The sequence below is a fragment of the Haliotis cracherodii genome, unplaced genomic scaffold (assembly GCF_022045235.1).
Source record: "Haliotis cracherodii isolate W230 unplaced genomic scaffold, xgHalCrac1.p SCAF_17, whole genome shotgun sequence".
Taxonomy (NCBI): Eukaryota; Metazoa; Mollusca; class Gastropoda; order Lepetellida; family Haliotidae; genus Haliotis; species Haliotis cracherodii.
Window position 1 is genome coordinate 25,607,748 of NW_027266272.1, and position 17,680 is coordinate 25,625,427.

A 17,680-nucleotide genomic window follows, 5' to 3' on the forward strand; every position below is an offset into this window, starting at 1 on the left:
AGTCTTCTTGCAGGTTACGGAAAGGGGCGAGTGGTGACGAATGTAAAGTCACGAGACACCATGCCTACCCGTAACCTTCGTAAGTGTCCGTCAACTATTCGGCCCTTTTCGTTCAGTTCCGTGACGTCATAGGCATGACTAGGTAAATTTGCACTGTTACAGTGTGGACGTAGCTCAGTCGGTTAGCTGTCAGGCTAACAATCCGAAGGTCGCGGGTTCGCGTCCGACGGATTCTCCCCAAAACTGGTAGCTTGTCTTGCGACGTGTGACCTACGGCAGAGATCGTCCTCACGAGATGATGTGGTACTGTATTCTAAAGGTGCTCCGAACAATGTACTAAAAAGTATGGTAACTTTGTGTCTACTGTAGCACTTTGTGTGGAACTGCGGTCATAACATCTGCTGTCATACTTCTCTACCGGTTGTGATGTGTTCCCAGTTCGATCTTTACACAGGAGTTCGTATCTAAAAATAGACGCCCTCATGCATATTCATGCCAATCTCCACACGAAGGGCTCGCGTGTGGAGATGGTCATGAATATGCATGAGGGCGTCTATTTTTAGATACAGACTCCTGTGATCTTTAAAATCATATGCAACTATTACTTGAAACTAAAAACTCTTGCAATTTTGGCAATTTTAGGATATTTCCGAGTATCCCCTGAAGAGCATATTTTGTTCCCGCTTTTAACCATTATAACAATCTTGCTTCTGGGCCCGAGAATACTCCGTATATTCGAGACAAGCACATTGACAATATCAGACATGGACAAGTTTAGAAGAAAATTATCGTTAGGCAATATTTAATAGAATATTTAAACATGAAATAAAATTAGAAAGTTATTTCTTATCGCTTCCCACAAATCTTCCACTAACCACAGATTACTAATACATAGGGGCGGTCGGGTAGCCTAGTGGTTAAAGCGTTCGCTCGTCACGCCGAAGACCCGAGTTCGATTCCCGACTTGGGTACAATGTGTGAAGCCCATTTCTGGTGTCCCTCGCCGTGATACTGCTGGAATATTGCTAAAAGTGGCGTAAAACCATACTCACTCACTTACTAATACATAAGGGACCATGAGGAAATATAGCGCGTGACATAATTTGTAATCATTGTAATCAATGACTTACGATTTGTTTATCATATATGTCCATTTTTTATACTCTTCTTTAAAAAATGTATCCTCCACATATACTTTACAAGGTCGAATGTAATCGAAGTTGATCAATTATTGTTAAATACTGCTAATCTGTCAGAATTTAGAAGACCGACACAGTTTGATAAAGAAATGTAAAAAGCTTTATTAACACGAATAGCCGTACTACAGGTTTGAATTATCGTAAAATATCTAGTGCTTCGTGTGCCACCACGCCCAATTTTAAATGTTCTCGCTCGATATGTCCTTGATATGTCCTTGAAGCGAAATAAATATTGTTGTTGTTGCTGATATTATCGTCCAAAGTGTCTCGAATGCTCTCGAAAATGGGCTGACTAATATCAAGTATACATAAATCCCGTACGGCTGTCATAAGTTTCTGGCAAACTTAAGGGCCCAACACCCCCATCCCCCAATTATCAGTTAAGGTAACATGAAACAAACACATACATTTTAAAATAAATATATTTTATTCAAATTCGTTTTCGTATTCCGAATGATGTACATATAGTAAACTTGGTCAGGTTCTATGACAAGACGTCATTTTGGTTAAACAGTGACAGTGACAATGATTTGAATAAGGTAAAGCTATTGAAAGCAAATGTAGGATAAACAGATTCATCATAACATCAAACAAATGGTAATGAACACACCGATGTAGCTCTACACTGTTATGCTACTACTGAGTGTTGTGGGGTATAGTGATCTCAGCACTGAACCACAGCCATCCACACGAGCAGTGTGGAGTTCCTACACGCTCTGGAAGGTGAGACCGCCCATGTTCCCAGTACCTGCGTTGTTGAGACCGTTGTTCATACCCTGAGATCCGGCGTTGCCCTGTCCCATGCCCTGGCCGCCAGCCGGAAATCCCTGGTTTCTACCTTGAGGTCCGGCCAAGCCGCCGCCATTAAGACCACCACCCATTCCAAGGTTCATCCCACCACCGAGTCCTCCATTGAAACCACCTCCCATCCCTCCGGGCATCCTCTGGCCGAAACCGCCTCCCAAACCGTTGTTGCTACCTGGGTTCTGCATGCCGAGGAGTCCCTGGCCGAAGAGCTGGTTCTGGGCTGTGAATGGTGTGGTGGCAGGCTGACTGTCGAAGCCGATCTTGCAGCACAGAGGGATGACGTCCATGCAGGTGGAGCCAGAGATCTGGTGAGAGGGACACAGAGCCAGTCCACGGCCGGTCAGCTCCTCGAAGGCCAGGTTCTCCACGGTCTCAGAGGAGGTGGCGGTCTGTCCCTGGTTGATGGTGACGGGGGTGCCCACGATGCCGCGGGGGGTACGGGACTGGCTCCACCAGGTACGGTCGGTCAGGATGTCGCCGAGAGCACGGCTGGAACACACCTCCTCAGTGCGGGAGAATTCAGTGACGACCAACTGGAACTGACCTTGGAGAGTTGCAGCTTGGTTGGAGGAGATGCGAGCAGTGAGACGCAAGGCGTTGCCAAATCGGTTTCCAAACATAGGGTTGTTGTTGCTGCTGCTGAAGGTGACTCTCATCTCGTCCCCATTTGAGTTCTTGGCGATGCAGGTCTGATACTGGTTAGGTTTCTGTTGGAACAAGCCTCCCATTCCTAAACCAGCAGGTGACACTTGTCCCCATCCTCCTCCTTGTCCCATGCCTCCCATTCCTAAACCAGCAGGTGACGCTTGTCCCCATCCTCCTCCTTGTCCCATGCCCAAAGCACCGCCCCATCCTCCAAACTGACTTTGGCCTTGACCCAGACCTTGACCAAATCCTTGACCTTGACCCTGGCCCATGTTCCATCCTCCTAACTGACCTTGTCCTTGACCCTGACCTTGGCCCATACCCGACCACTGAGCACACACCTGGTGAGAGGCGAGCCCCAACACCACACACACAGCGACGACGAGTTGATGAACCATGGTTATTCTGGACTGGCTGACCAAGTGATTGTGACTGGACACTGGTCCGACTGGGGTTATATCCACATTTGACGGGGAGTGGAGGGAGCTATTAATTCTGCAGGTGCCCCAAGTCATTTAACCTCTGGCGAATTCACCGGTGATTCGTAACGACTTCCTCCATGCTTGCAAAGCGTTAACACACATTTCGGATACGGTTAGCTTAATTATTGGTCGTTACCCAATATTAGCCGATAATTGGTCATATTTCACCCGATCACATTACCACATGAAACTGTCAATGTGGAATGTGCTCGTTACTTACGCATTTAGTGATCGAAGAAATCCGTATTGAGGTGTGTCAATACTAATGTATGTTTTGAAAAATTTGTGATTTTCAATAATTCATTTGAAGGATCATAAAGAAAGTTAAAAAAATTAGTTTTAATGACAATTTCGGTTTTAATCATATACTATACAGTATACTCAAATTTGCAGCCTAAATAATATTGAAGGACAAGTACCATTTTCTTCTTGTGTGCCTAACATATACATCATTAAGACAGAAGTATTTATCGGATTACTGTTTTCTCTATTTATTTACACAAGTTCTCTGTATAAGTTAAACGTATGATTGTACAGTGTGATTGGAGTTTTATATTCGTCCATGTATATGTCAAGCTGACAAGCATTGATACGATTGAAATATCGTTCAATAAATATATTTTAACCTGGATCTGTCCTCAATTTAAAATGAAAGCGTAATCGCAAAAAATGTGCCAAGTTACACCTCAGGGTTGATAGCTGCGTGTGTAAAATCCTGGAGGTCGTGGAGATTTTTCGTCATTGAAACAAGCGGTCGTAAACAGCTTCGTCACTGTCCGTGTATCATCGCATTTTTCCGTCACAATGGTGTCGACGAAAACGGTATATTATAATTAATATCATACATTATTGGATATTTGTAATTGTTACATGTATTGGTCTCTGCGTTAGTTGTGTGAAAACATTTCCAAATTAATGATCTTCCGCCGTGCCATGTGATCGAGGAGCATGCTTGAACACAAAATGGCGTCACAGACAACAGGCGAAAAAGCCGGCAGGTATGGAATATAAAAACGCTCGCCTATATTTGAATTGTTGCATGTTTGTAGTATCTGTTTGAGTTCTGTTTGCACTGATGATGATATACATTATTGACTTTCACACGATCCTTTTAAATGCGACTCATACATAAAAGCATAACACGATCCTCCCAGAATTTTCTCGAACCGAAAATTCACGCATTCAAAATTACTTGTGTTTGGTACAGTAATATAGTTACTGGCAAGCTTTGCTTACTCGTATGCTCACGTTTAAAGTTCATCTTGTGTAATCTTCTATCACAAATCTGTCAAAGCACTGAGTGAATTGTTAAATATATGTAGGGCAGACATTACGATGTCCCCTTTCAACGCTTCGAAATTTAGATTACGGATTTTCTTCCTTATCCATCATGTAGTAGACAGTTGGCTTCAACGAATTGATTTCAACTTGGTATCCAGTTCACATGTATATTCAAATGAAGTTAGGCCGAAGTTATTTGACTGCGTGATTATTAACCGAGCATTGTTACTGTCTCAAGATTATCTCCCCTTGATTTTCAGTGCGTTAGCATTTTGATATCCGAAACAATGCACTGAGAACTAAAACTAACGATAACAGTGTTACATTGATTATTTGGTTGAATAAATGTACATAGAAACATTCGTCAGGGATATGTATCATGTGTGATACATGTCAAAACTTGTATGAATATGGTCATAATGTTGAACTGAAATGGCATTGTCTTCATTTTTTTAAAGACTGTTTTTCTTTTCGCACTCACCCAAATATTGGGTATTGATAGTTTTATTTTGGAATTGATTACTATTCTATTTATTTTTACTCTGGTCAAATAACTCAGCTTGTGAGTATCATGTCACATGACCTCATAACAGTAATACATGTCTAAGTTACAGCATGTACAGTAAGCAAGATGTTGCACATCTGTGCAGTATTCACTTCTGTAAAGTTCATGAATATGTGATCCTTGCCTGTTCAGCAAATGTTCAGTCAGTAAGAAAAGATCAGTAAAGACGTATATACGAGTGCACAAGCTGAGACAGTTTTCTTGGGTAATTACACACAATGTTGTTACACTAATTTGGTTATCAAATTATTTCGTACGTATTTGGATGCAAGCCACTCATCAATTAATTGTGGTTATCATGGTTATGGTGATTTAGTTTGCGTATTTTATGCAAATATAAAAGTTATCTCCAGCTCTTTACAAGATATTGGATAGATAAGGAAACTATCAATTCAGATATATATCTTAAAAACTGGTCATAATCATTCTTTCGCTTACCTGTGTCACTTCAAAATGCCATTCATATTCTTGGTCATATGTATTTTGCCATAGTTAATCATATTCATTGGTTTTAACATTAATAAGATATATCCAATCAAATTAAAATCAGATCTTAGTTCTAGCTTCTGCTTTTAAACAAAAGTACCTTTTGATTATCTTTATTATACATACATATATATATATACGTGTACGGACAGTTAGAAAATTGAAAGATGCAGCGCCTGTTAAAACCCATCTTTCCTAGGCAAGAGAATTAACAAACTATTGATAAAAGTCTAGTTTCCACCTTTGCCGAACTGGGCTGGTATTATAGAGTCAAATTTTGCCTGGACTAACGAGTCTGCATAGTCCAATCAAAATCGTGAAATGAAATCGAAATCAGTTTCTTAAACTGTCATGCAGATTTCGGTCGATTGCAGGATTTGCCAAGCATATGCACCACCAACTCGACAGATATTTTTCAAATCTTTTCATGTTTTTTAATCAAGGTGCTCATGCGATTTAATGCACTACGCGATGTAAGAACCATTTTTATCACAATAGAGATCTTGATAATCGATCAGATCGTCTTGTCTTGACACTGCCATTTTGTTTGAAGCAAATGCAAGTGATATGAGGGGTGGAATCTGATTAATCCATAGGAGAGGCATAGAAGGGACATAACTCATAATAGCCACTGGTGGTGCTACGATCGAGCCCAGGAATTCCAGCTTAGTTTGGCATGGGTGAAAACTGTACATTTAAAGTCAGTTAACTCTCTTGCCTCAGGAAGATGGTTAGAACCATACACAACTTTTGAATCGGGAGATTGAGCGGCAGTGAACAAACTTAAGTCAAACGTGGATGAAACTAAAATGTTTTGGATTATACACCTTCTGTGTAGTCTTAGTAAGGGGATGATAGAAAGATCAGTTACAGGTTAGTGTAGAAGTTGGTTGGGAGGTGGGTATTGGAGCAGGGTGTTACTTAATATGGCAAATACAGTATATATGATTAATGAACATGATAAAGCAAGTGGTAAATGTACTTTCTGACAAGAAAACTGGATGAAAATATGGAACATGGGGACTATATGAACACATATTTCACAGTATGATTCACAAAATCAGCCTGGAGATTCAGATTTTGGAAGGGTTTTATGCTAAATGAAAAGAAAAGGTGCAAATTATATGTTGTTATTAATGCCTGAAATAACCAAGAACATTCACTGGCCCAAATTGTGATATTACTGATAAAATATAAGCCACTTCCTACCAGCCTGAAATTCTATCAACTCCAAAGACAACCTTTCTGTTTTGTGGGCTTGTTCCAATTTCTATCCCTGGGTTAACACTATGACTCCACTGTAGTACCTCATTATCACATGCTTGGTCTATAAGCTTCCTAATGGGGATTGTTTTGTTTGTTGTTGAAAGTCAGCATAATCCTGGCTATATCATGTCAACCTGTAATTATTGGAACCCAGACAGACAGACCAGTGTTTAGAAGTGATTCATTTTGAATGCACTTGTTAAGATAGCATGGACCTCGAGGGGTCATTACTGTAACCATGGTAACCATAATATTAAAAATTTAATAATTAGGAATGTATGGACATGCTAGATTTAGATAATATAGCAGCATGCCCCAAGGATGACCTTAATTTCTAACAAAAGTGAGACTTATCACGTCCCGGGCAATTAGAGGTCGAAAAGAGGTGTACATACGTCATTAGAATCAATTTAGTTTGAAAGATTAGTAACCTACTCATGACGTAAAACATGGAAATAAAACCCTCATGTACCCAGTCTGTGCCAGAACCTTTGATGTCTACTAGTCCGACCTGTTCCTTGGCTTTATTTTCAGTAGATCTTTGTGTTAATGGACATGAGGGAAGGACTATTATTAGCAAAGCTTATTAGACCAAAACATTTTTTATTAGACTTAGGCTTCAGACTAGTGGCTAAAGTCGCAGACAGAGTCAGTTTTAAATATTGTCAAGAGAAACAAGTCTAATTCTTTATATCAGGCCTTATGATCAATTTAGAATCAGCACTGCTGTCGGGCAGTGCATAATGAAGGACTGTAGAGAATCACCAATATCTACGATATCATCGATTGTAGGTACACACAATACTTATGATATCGCAATACGCTATCAAAGTATGAATAGAACAGGTACTAATTGTGTTACCTCCTATAATGGCAGAAGCAGCATAACGCCCCCTGTAAGCATGGTTGAACACAAGGACATGGTAGCTGAAGACGCAACGACTATCTGTTACCATGGGTAACATGGTTACATTTCATAACCATCCCTTCAATAAAGACTGTTGTTTTTCTTTTTCTTTTTTTAAATTTTTGGAGATAACAATTTAATTATTGTTATCTCCAAAAATTTAAAAAAAACAATGAAGAAAAGGGTTTTAGAGCTGTATTTCAGTGATTTCATCATTTCTTACTATTTGATGTATATCGTGATACAAGTAGTATCGCCTGTCCGTAACATGATACGAATCATATCGCAAGACATCAAGCGATACTCATCTGTAGCATAATGCATGCTATTAAATATATCATTGGTTATGAATCATTATTATTATTATTATTATTATTATTGGGGGCACGGGTGGCCCAGTCATCTAAGGCACCGCGATTCGCTGTGCAGAGTTGCGTCCCTTGGCCACGCCAGAAACTTATGATTGTGGGTTCGAATCCCGGTTCACCTCGATTATGTTTCTAGGTCTGTCAGCACCACACCTTACCGAAGTGGTAAATGTCTGAGACCTGCATCACTTCGGCCTTTCCTCCCACATTAAGCTGACATGGCGTGATATAACTGGAATACAGTTAAAAGCGGCGTTAAACCCAACTCACTCACTCACTCAACTATTGTTGTCATTTGTTTCAGCATCTTACCCCATCCTGCTGTGGTATGGGCCCAAAGGAAGGACAAGTTATGGGTTACAGTGAGACTAGATAATTGTGGAAAACCAGACATCCAGCTTAAAGAAAATAGTTTGTACTTCAAGTAAGTTTGAAACTGCACTTCCCTGTACAATGTAGTGTTACGTCACCATTGTTTGCTTTGAAATGTTACCTTGAATGACAATGTTCAGTGTTTCTTTTCATTTTTTATATTACCTGTCCAACAGACTGTCAGTTATTTAAAATACAGGTCCTGACTATTTTTTACTGGTCGCATAATCATGATAATAAATGTATTCAATAAGATTAAAAACCTTAATGGTAAACACCATTGAATGTACTTATCATTAGAGCTTTCGCCTTTTAGCATGTTAAGTCTTCCTGGATAACAACAAGGTTAGGTAGCCATTATTTACATTCAATATTAGTACATTTATTTCAGCAAAATCGAGTTTGAGCTAATTGGCAGATCGCACCAACTCAGCGTTATTTGCAGCAACCACGATCAGATTACTGATAATGATGCCTTGAAATAAAACCTTAGTTGGCAGACAAGGGATGCATGTCATAAATGCCATACCTTGACTTGTTAAACGTCATATTTGTTGTAGTTTGACTAGTATATATCAACATATTGTTTTTGCAATCAAAACAGCAAGACCGAAGGTAGTGTCAATCACACATCAAACTGTTACATACATGTTCTGGAAATGTACCCGGACACAGAGCACTACGTTTATGTTATTTTTATTTTAAATATATGTACAGAGCTCCAGAGCATAAAAAATGCAGAAATACACAGTAAAATATAATCCAAGCGTATCAAATAGCAACGAACATTACAGATACGCTACAAAAATAAAACTTGTGCGTATCATCAAAATATTGTGAAGTAACCCTGCATATTCGATAAGCAAATGAGCAACTTATTTTTAAATTATAAACGGGCATTTCGTCAACCTTGCCAAACTCCACGATGACAGTTACATCATGATCATTTGCCATCACACTTTCTTGTGGAAGTATCGTGGTATTTTTGAGTCCTATAAAGCTCTCGAACCCACACGACACCAGTTTGCAGGGACTAGATGAATAGTGTTTTTAAATATTTAACTTAAATACCCACATGTGTAAAAACTAGTGGGTAACAGAAATTTGAATACCCAGATAGAATTACTGATACCCAATGATTTTAAAATGCATGGGTAAAATACCCACAACACCAAAAGCTTATCTGGAGCTCTGTATGTAGTAATACTAATAGCTGTAAATAAATAAGATATTATATTACAATATTTTATTGCAGGTGAAAGTATAGTTTCAGATACAATTTATTCTGAACATTGCATCATAATTCTTTAAGTTACATTATATATATTAGGTAATTTTTGACTGGATCACCAGTAGACTGGTGTTCGTTCAGCATTTTGTTCACCTGAAGCTGTACAATATAGTTGTTTACCCTGGATAATGCATGATTCCCCAAATAGCAATTTCATAAGTTTTTGTTGGCGACTATATTTCTGTTTTTATGTATAACTGCTGTACCCTTTTCACAAGTTTAACTGGTTCTATGGACCAACATAATCTTGAGCGGAAGGTCCAGGGTTCAATCCCCAGTCGCGTCATACCAAAGGGGGGGCACGGGTGGCCAAGTCGTCTAAGGCGCCGCGATACGCTGTGCAGAGTTGCGTCCCTTGGGCACGGCAGAAACCTATGATTGTGGGTTCGAATCCCGGTTCGCCGCAATTATGTTTCTAGGTTTGTCAGCACCATACCCGTGCTCGTGGGTTTCACCGAAGTGGTAAACGTCTTAGACCTGCATCACTTCGGGCTTTCCTCCCACATTAAGCTGACACGCCGTGATATAACTGGAGTACTGTTAAAAGCGGCGTTAAACCCAACTCACTCACTCACTCACTCATACCAAAGGATGTCAGAAAATGGTCAGAAAATGGTTCAATCCCCAGTCGCGTCATACCAAAGGACGTCAGAAAATGGTTCTTGTTGTCACCTTACCTTACGCTTGGCATTAAGGGGCTAAAACAAGAACTGGTCGCTCGGAGTCAGTATATTGTGTCTGAGTGGGGTATTAATGTTCAAACTGTGGCATGGTATCTCAGTGGGCTAGCACTATAAAATTGGCATTAGTCTTGCCTAGTACAAGCAGCCACACACGCACACATGCATGCATTCTGCTATATAAGTGCAATCATGTTTAAACCCCATTTTGCCTCACCTCACTTAGTTGATTATGTTCATACACATATGATCATGATTAATGCATGAAGTACTAATTATAACTATCATTTGCCAGAAATTTTCCCTTCACTAAGTGTGACAAGCCAACAAGATTGTTACTATTTAATTTGTTTTCAGGGGTGCTGGTGGGCCTGAAAAGGTTGTGCATGAAGCCACACTGGAGTTTTATCATGATATCATTCCAGAGGTAAGCATGTCTTGTAACCATGGTTTCACACTGCTGTGTATACTGTAGGCTTTTTAACTTAAAAGATAACATACTATACACGATTCACCATGAAATATTGTAGTATGAGGGTAATCATTGTTGTCATCGGAAGCATGGCTGGCTCAGTTGACTCAATGTGCAGCAATTCCTTGTTGAGAGTTGCTTCCCTTAGTCAGAAAATTGTGATCCAAGATTTGTCCTGACTAGGATTCTCGGTTTCTCAGCCCAATTCATATCAGTGATCTGGAACCCCTTGGGGTACTGAATAAGTCCACACCAAACTATGGTCAGGACTGACTTGGTTGATGCATGTCATCGTATCGCAATTGTGTAGGTCGATGCTCATAGTGTCAATCACTGGATTGTCTGGTCCAGACACTATTATTTACCGACAGCTTGATAGCTGAAATATTGCTGAGTGCGTTGTAAGCAGCAAACAAACACACACTTCAATAGTTGAGAATCCTAGCAAAGTCCCTGTGCAATGGACCCGTGAAGATCCGGGGTAGAATAGGTCTTCAGCAACCCATGCTTGCCGTAAAAGGCGACTGCTTGTTGTAAAAGGCGACAGACGGGATTGGGTGGTCAGGCTCGCTGACTTGGTTGATGCATGTCATCGGTCCCAAATGCCTGGATCGATGCTCATATTAATCACTGGATTGTCTGGTCCAGACTCGATTATTTACAGACCACCGTCATATAGCTGGAATATTGCTGAGTGCGGCCTAAAACAACAAACAAACCAACACCAACCAACCCTGTGCAATGAACATGGTGACATGGCTGTGTGTACAGACAAAATCATGACTATTGTTTGTTTGGTATGGATTGATCATTTTGTGTTCTATGACTGATGTTGTGTTCCATGCTGTTCCTCAGGAATCAAAGTACACAATAGGAGGCAGGGAAATCATCTTTATGTTGAGGAAGAAGGAACTGGAAAAAGGATTTTGGCCAAGGTTACTCAAAGATAACAAAAAGGTGAGATATTTGGATGCCAGTGCAGGCACTGATGAGCTTTGTACATCTTCATCAGACCTTCTTGTCATGGATTTTAAACTTTAAGTGATCATGTGGATAGTATAATGGTAACACTATTTTTCAGGGCATTATCATTTGCAGAAGCCAAAGGTCTTCCATTAACTGCCCGACGAAGGAGGACAGTTAAAAAGACCGAGGGCTTCTGCAAATGATAATGCCCTGAAAAATAGCGTTACCATTATTATAGCTTAAATGGATGGAATTTGTTATCAAATAAAAAGAAACAACAATATCGGTTTTGAATCATTAACTGCAATCAACACGAATGTCTCAGACTGACTTTTACAAATATGGAACGTCATAGAACAAACTAGGTGACGTCACCTATCCCTATCCTATGACGTCACCTAACAACGGGCGTGATATTGACCCGTCATCAAGCAGCATGAGGGCATTATCAAGTAACAGTGGCCCGCTCATTTCTGATAACATTTGGGCGGTTTAATGATAATTCTATCCATTTTAGCTATTTTCCATTACTGTAAGCTTTTAACTATGTCACTTGGTGGCTGATGCTTTGCAAAGGCCAACCCAACTCTCAGGCACAACATTCCCGTCAACATCCAAAGTGCCAAGGATATGAACCAATTTAAGGGACTGTTAAAAACCTATTTGTTCCAATTGCCTACAACCCTCACTGAAGTTTCTCTTTGACCACCAGACTGATGCAATAGCGACTTAGAGCAGATCCAATCTGGAAATTGTTGCTAAATAAATTTATATATGTTATTATTTTTAAACTGAAACGGAAACTACTTATGTTTCAGGTTCATTTCTTGAAGACAGATTTTGACAAATGGCGGGACGAGGATGATTCGGATGCTGATGACAACGAGGATATGAACTTAGAACAGGTATAAACTTGCAGAATATGTTCAGCTGCTGCTGCTAGCTAGGACTCGAGGCTTGTACCAATGTGTAACTGGTCATTTTCTGAACTGTAGTGAATGTATGAATGATATATCAGAAATGAGGAGTTTGTCAATAATAAGTTTGTAATGAATTATTGGTTAGAAGTGAATAAATTGTCAGTTATGAATGTTTTGTCAGTTGTGAAGTATCTTCATGTGAGTAAGGGAGTAGATGCATTGACTTTTTGTGGTATGTTTTTCAACTCTAAAGTGAAATGTTAAATTTGCAGTACAAGGATTGTATTTTCTTCAATGTAATGAAAATAGTGTGATACTCTACATGCTTTGTGATGAGGTGATTTGGGTTCTGGTACAGTTCATATTTCTGACAATTAAAGCTTCATATATTTTTTGTACTGCATCCAGTGTATTAAATCTCCATTCTGTTATGATCAATAAGAGGGGCAGTCGGGTAGCCTAGTGGTTAAAGCGTTAGCTCGTCACGCCGAAGACCCGGGTTCGATTCCTGACATGGGTACAATGTGTGAAGCCCATTTCTGGTGACCCCCGCTGTGATATTGCTGGAATGTTGCTAAAAACGGCGTAATACCATACTCACCACCTATGATTAATAAGCTGGACCCATTCGCTTAGTCCACTTCCAATGAGACGTGACAAATAGACATCCAATCAAGTTACTCTGTTGTTGCAAGTAACAAGCGCACTGTCACCAGTACTTGATTCTACATTTGCATGTCATCTCTAACAGTCTGCAAACTAAGTACTCAGGAAACTTCCCAGCTTAGAAAATATTTGGTAAAATTGTCCAGATTCAATTAAATTTGTCGAAGTTTGGCCCGGATTGGGCCATGATTTTGAGTTAAGATCTACGCGGAACTTGAAGAAGCATTTCATTGGTTGTTTGGTTTCAAACTCAAACGTGCTTTCAAAATGAGAGAAATTCTATGCTAAATATTAAGAGAGATGGAGATGGTCATGTCGCATGAAACAGAATCTTATGCTGGCAAATTATAGAATGGAGATATAATACACTGGATGTCGGTACTGTTGAAATTTCTCATGTAGTCAGGTAACCATCTTGAAGATCCATTTTGTCAGTGGTAGAACATTTAATAATAAGCCCCGATTATGTTTCTAGGTTTGGCACCGAGCTCCAGATAACTTTTTTTTAGCAATTGAGTTTTAATTGGGTTATTACATTTTTCATTGGGTAACCAATATTTTTTCACTCATCTATTCGGCTTTTCCCTAAATTAGTGAACATCTTAAGATTTAAAAAACTGAAATAATGTTTTAGATGTATATAACTGTTCTAAATATATAGGCTTGACTCGGAAAGTAAATTAGCTTGAAATTGTGTTTTGGAAATTAGCTCCCTTGTACGCATGCTGGAAAAGCTTCACTGGGTGTTTACGTGTGCTGTTCTTATACATTTGAGTTTTTCATTTAATGCATGCGTTTCTGTACGCAAGTTAATTGAAAGTAATTGGGTTTTGAATTTATTGGGGGGGGGGGGGTATTTGACGCAAATATGCAGCTTATCTGTGGCTCTGTTTGGCAGCACCATACCCATGCTTGTGGGTTTTACCAAAGTGGTAAACGTCTGAGAACCGCATCACTTTTCCTCCATGATGAAACAGGAATTATGTTAAAGAGGTGTTAAAACCCAACTCACTCACTGATAATGAGCACTCATCATTCTTCTCTATGATGTGATAGATATGTATATCTGTACATGCTGATTTGATGTTTACAGATGATGAATTCCATGGGTGGACTAGGAGGAGGAGCTGGTGGCTTGGAGCAAGAGGTCAGTAGCCGGAGTATTTCCTTTGTGAACTCCTCCTGGTGTCGATACAGTCACTGTGCCTGTCACACCTGTCACTGAGGTTGACAAAACCCTAGTGTCGCTTTCAAAGTAGATACAACTTATGGATAACAACTTCTTTTTTTACTGTAAAAGCGACGTATCAGTACAGATCCCTTAACCGTTCTCTGTTTGACAAAGGATCTCTACCGAAACGACGCCATTAAGTAAATAAGGAAGTTCTCATCCATAAATTGTGTCTATTTTCTCGTCTGTCACGGACCGTCTAAGAAATGCCTATCAAACAATTTAGTGTAGCTTTGTTAGATGCCACAAAAAAGTATATGTGTTTCCTGTTGTAGTCTTTCCAAAAATTGGCGGTGGGTTTTTGTTTGTGTAATTAGCAGTATGTCAGAACCAAAGATGACAGGGTTGTCTAAAAGTTATGTGCAGCAAGTTACTGTGCGAGGCATGAAATATGGACAGTAACAAGATGGAGATACTCAAGAAAACCGAGAATGAGGTTTCCAGATACGGGTCAGTCGGGAAAACCGCAACAGTGTTTTTGTGTTGTTTTTGGCCCTGATTATTGTTGGAAATTTTTACCATACTGACTTAAACATTGTTGAACCAAGGTGTGGTGATTTTTGTGTATAACCAGAGTGTATATCTAGGTTTTAGTCCTACACATTCATCCTGTTTCATGACATTGTTGACATTATTTTGTTTACAGGAGGAACCTGATGAAGATAGTGATGATGAAGGTTAGTATCCTTTTCTTATCATACATTGGGGAGGTCGGGTAGCCTGGTGGTTAAAGCGTTTGCTCATCACGTCGAAGGCCCGGGTTTGATTGTGTGAAGCCCATTTCTGGTGTCCCCCGCCGTGATATTGCTGGAATAATGCTAACAGCAGCCTTAAACCATACTCACTCACTTATCATACATAGGGGCGGTCAGGTAGTCTTGTGGTTACAGCCTTCGCTCGGCACGTCGAAGGGCCGGGTTCGATTCCCCACAATGTGTGAAGCCCATTTCTGGTGTCCCCCGCCGTGATACAGCTGGAATATGGCTAAAAGAGGCGTAAAAACACACTCACTCACTCACTCATACACTGAGTCAGGACTTATAGGATAGATTCTTTATAATAGCATTGAAAACAATATAGTAAACACTATATAATTTGACTTCTCTTTGAACTATCTTTATATTTGTGTCATGGTATCCAACTGTGTAAATCTTGTAGGATTTGAAAATGCTGATACGTGTGGCTGGTTATAATAACTGTTAAAATTTCGTCTTTTTCAAGACTAGTCCAGACGACTAGTGGAAGCGTTATTTCACTAGTCCACAGATTTTTTTGCTAATCCAGCTTTGACGAGACAATAATGTTTTCCTATTTCTGACAGACTGCCTCCGCTCTAGTGGTAGAGCGGAAGGTCCGGGGTTCGATCCCCGGATGCCTCATATCAAAAGACGTTAAAAAATGGCACTTTTTGTTGCCCTGGCGCTCGACATTAAGGGACTTAAACAAGGACTGGTCGGTTCGGAGTCAGTATACTGTGGCTGAGTAGGGTATTCATGTTAAACTGCGGCATGCTATCTCAGTGAGCTAGCACTATAAATCGGCATCAGTCCGGACTAGTACAAGCAGCCACATGCACGCATGTTGCTATGTAAGTGCAATAGTCTTAAACACAACGTTAAACCCCATTTCACCACACCTATTTCTGACAGTTTTATTCCTTCCCAATGCGTAGTAAAACCTTTCCATAGCCTGTGTTTTGTAGTGATAATGGTCTTGATGTGTCCTTGTTTGTGTTTCAGATTTACCTGACTTGCAATGATAATACCACTGGGATGGAGGAAAGACCTGTGAATCATGCCGAGCTATGTCCAAGTGTTGGTTGAAGACCCACGATCGCATATTCCCCCTATTTCAGGCTCTTGTTCTGTCACCACAAACTGTGATGGCATATACTGTGGCACCTTGGATAGCTTTAAACCGGTAGAAATGTTCTGTTATTAATCCATGGCTTTGTAGAGACATGGAACAACAATACGTAGCTCCACGATTTGGCTGCATAAAGGAAACTTACAAAAATACATATTAACTGGACCAGTAACATATTTGAGAATGTACTTCAGACGTTAATTGCTGGCCCAACATGAGATTTATGTCTGTAGAATTTAACTTTTTTTGGCTATGCAAGGTTTCATTGTACTCAACATATCGCTAAAGTTGCGCCTGAGAAAATATCGAGTGCCATGCTTGTTTTGTGAGGATTGATTGATTACATAATGAGGCCTGAAGTTCGAGGAAAGTATTATCATGTTCAATGACATTACAAGTTCACCGTGATTAACCAACATCCTGCGAGTGTGGCATAATGCTCCCAGGGTCCATCGATGAAGAGACACTGTATAAAAGACTGAACTTTCCTTAACCACAGGGATGTATTTGGAGAAGTTCTCTCATCTTCAGCAGCATCCTCTGCAACCAGAGTTTTCTATAACGTTTCTGACTCACTTTGGGTTTTTTCAGTCCTTGCTTTAGCAGTTTGTTATTGCAACTCTTGTGAAAGCATGAGGTGTGAGCTGCTCCTTCTGTTCACATTTGCAGCTCTCAGTGGTGCTTTTTAAGTTTACTGATACATCAAAAGGATCAATTTATCTAATTTCTGTTCCTTGTTTAATCTTTCAGTCTCATTAACAATTGCAGTCTACATTACTTGTATTTTATTGTATTTTTAAGATTCAAATTGTTACTAGAACGCTTTTCCTAACAGTAAAAAAAAATTATGATATAAAAAGTGATTGTGTGAAATTGAAAATGTTGTTGTTTATTTTATCAATGAGTAAGGTGCATGAGGGGTCTACTCATTGAGGATCAATCTGTTTCCTGACACACAACAGATACTTATTAAAATCACCGCAAAAAAAACGTGAACCATATACACATATAGAGAAGTATGTATGTTAAGATATGTTTCATGCTTCTTTTTGTGGTGAGTATATATTCATTGCAGATGGTTTAAAAATTGAAATCATTAGATATAAGAATTTTTGAGAAAATATGTATGAGTTAAATGACTGCCTAACTGGGTTAAAATTGTGTGTGTGTGCATGCGTGCTTGTGCATAATGCCACACAGCAGTATTTGA

At 39.7% G+C, this 17,680-nt stretch overlaps 2 protein-coding genes across 3 annotated transcripts; one reads left to right on the forward strand and one right to left on the reverse strand.

Moving 5' to 3' along the window:
* The first annotated feature begins 232 nt into the window (after positions 1-232).
* On the forward strand, positions 233-17,350 carry LOC139465007 (co-chaperone protein daf-41-like). 2 transcript variants are annotated; one of them, XM_071246675.1, is made up of 8 exons: positions 233-303; positions 8,311-8,430; positions 10,707-10,776; positions 11,677-11,778; positions 12,606-12,692; positions 14,467-14,520; positions 15,251-15,281; positions 16,344-17,350. In XM_071246675.1, exons 1-8 carry the CDS (start codon positions 296-298, stop codon positions 16,361-16,363), a joined length of 492 nt encoding a protein of 163 aa, XP_071102776.1. In that variant the 5' UTR covers positions 233-295; the 3' UTR covers positions 16,364-17,350. The 2 variants fall into 2 exon arrangements, with proteins under 2 accessions (XP_071102776.1, XP_071102775.1); XM_071246674.1 differs by lacking the exon at positions 233-303 and adding an exon at positions 4,055-4,131.
* LOC139465080 (uncharacterized) lies at positions 1,907-3,049 on the reverse strand. The gene has a single exon (XM_071246776.1). It carries the CDS (start codon positions 3,047-3,049, stop codon positions 1,907-1,909), a length of 1,143 nt encoding a protein of 380 aa, XP_071102877.1.
* Positions 17,351-17,680: the final 330 nt, after the last annotated feature.

What these genes read in the sequence shown, in the direction of transcription:
- LOC139465080 (XM_071246776.1), bottom strand. Translation starts at nt 3,049, where the DNA reads ATGGTTCATCAACTCGTCGTCGCTGTGTGTGTGGTGTTGGGGCTCGCC.
- LOC139465007 (XM_071246674.1), top strand. Translation starts at nt 4,082, where the DNA reads ATGCTTGAACACAAAATGGCGTCACAGACAACAGGCGAAAAAGCCGGC. An exon ending in ACAGGCGAAAAAGCCGGCAG is followed by an intron (nt 4,132 to 8,310) that starts GTATGGAATATA and finishes CATTTGTTTCAG; the next exon opens with CATCTTACCCCATCCTGCTG. An exon ending in TGAAGATAGTGATGATGAAG is followed by an intron (nt 15,282 to 16,343) that starts GTTAGTATCCTT and finishes TTTGTGTTTCAG; the next exon opens with ATTTACCTGACTTGCAATGA.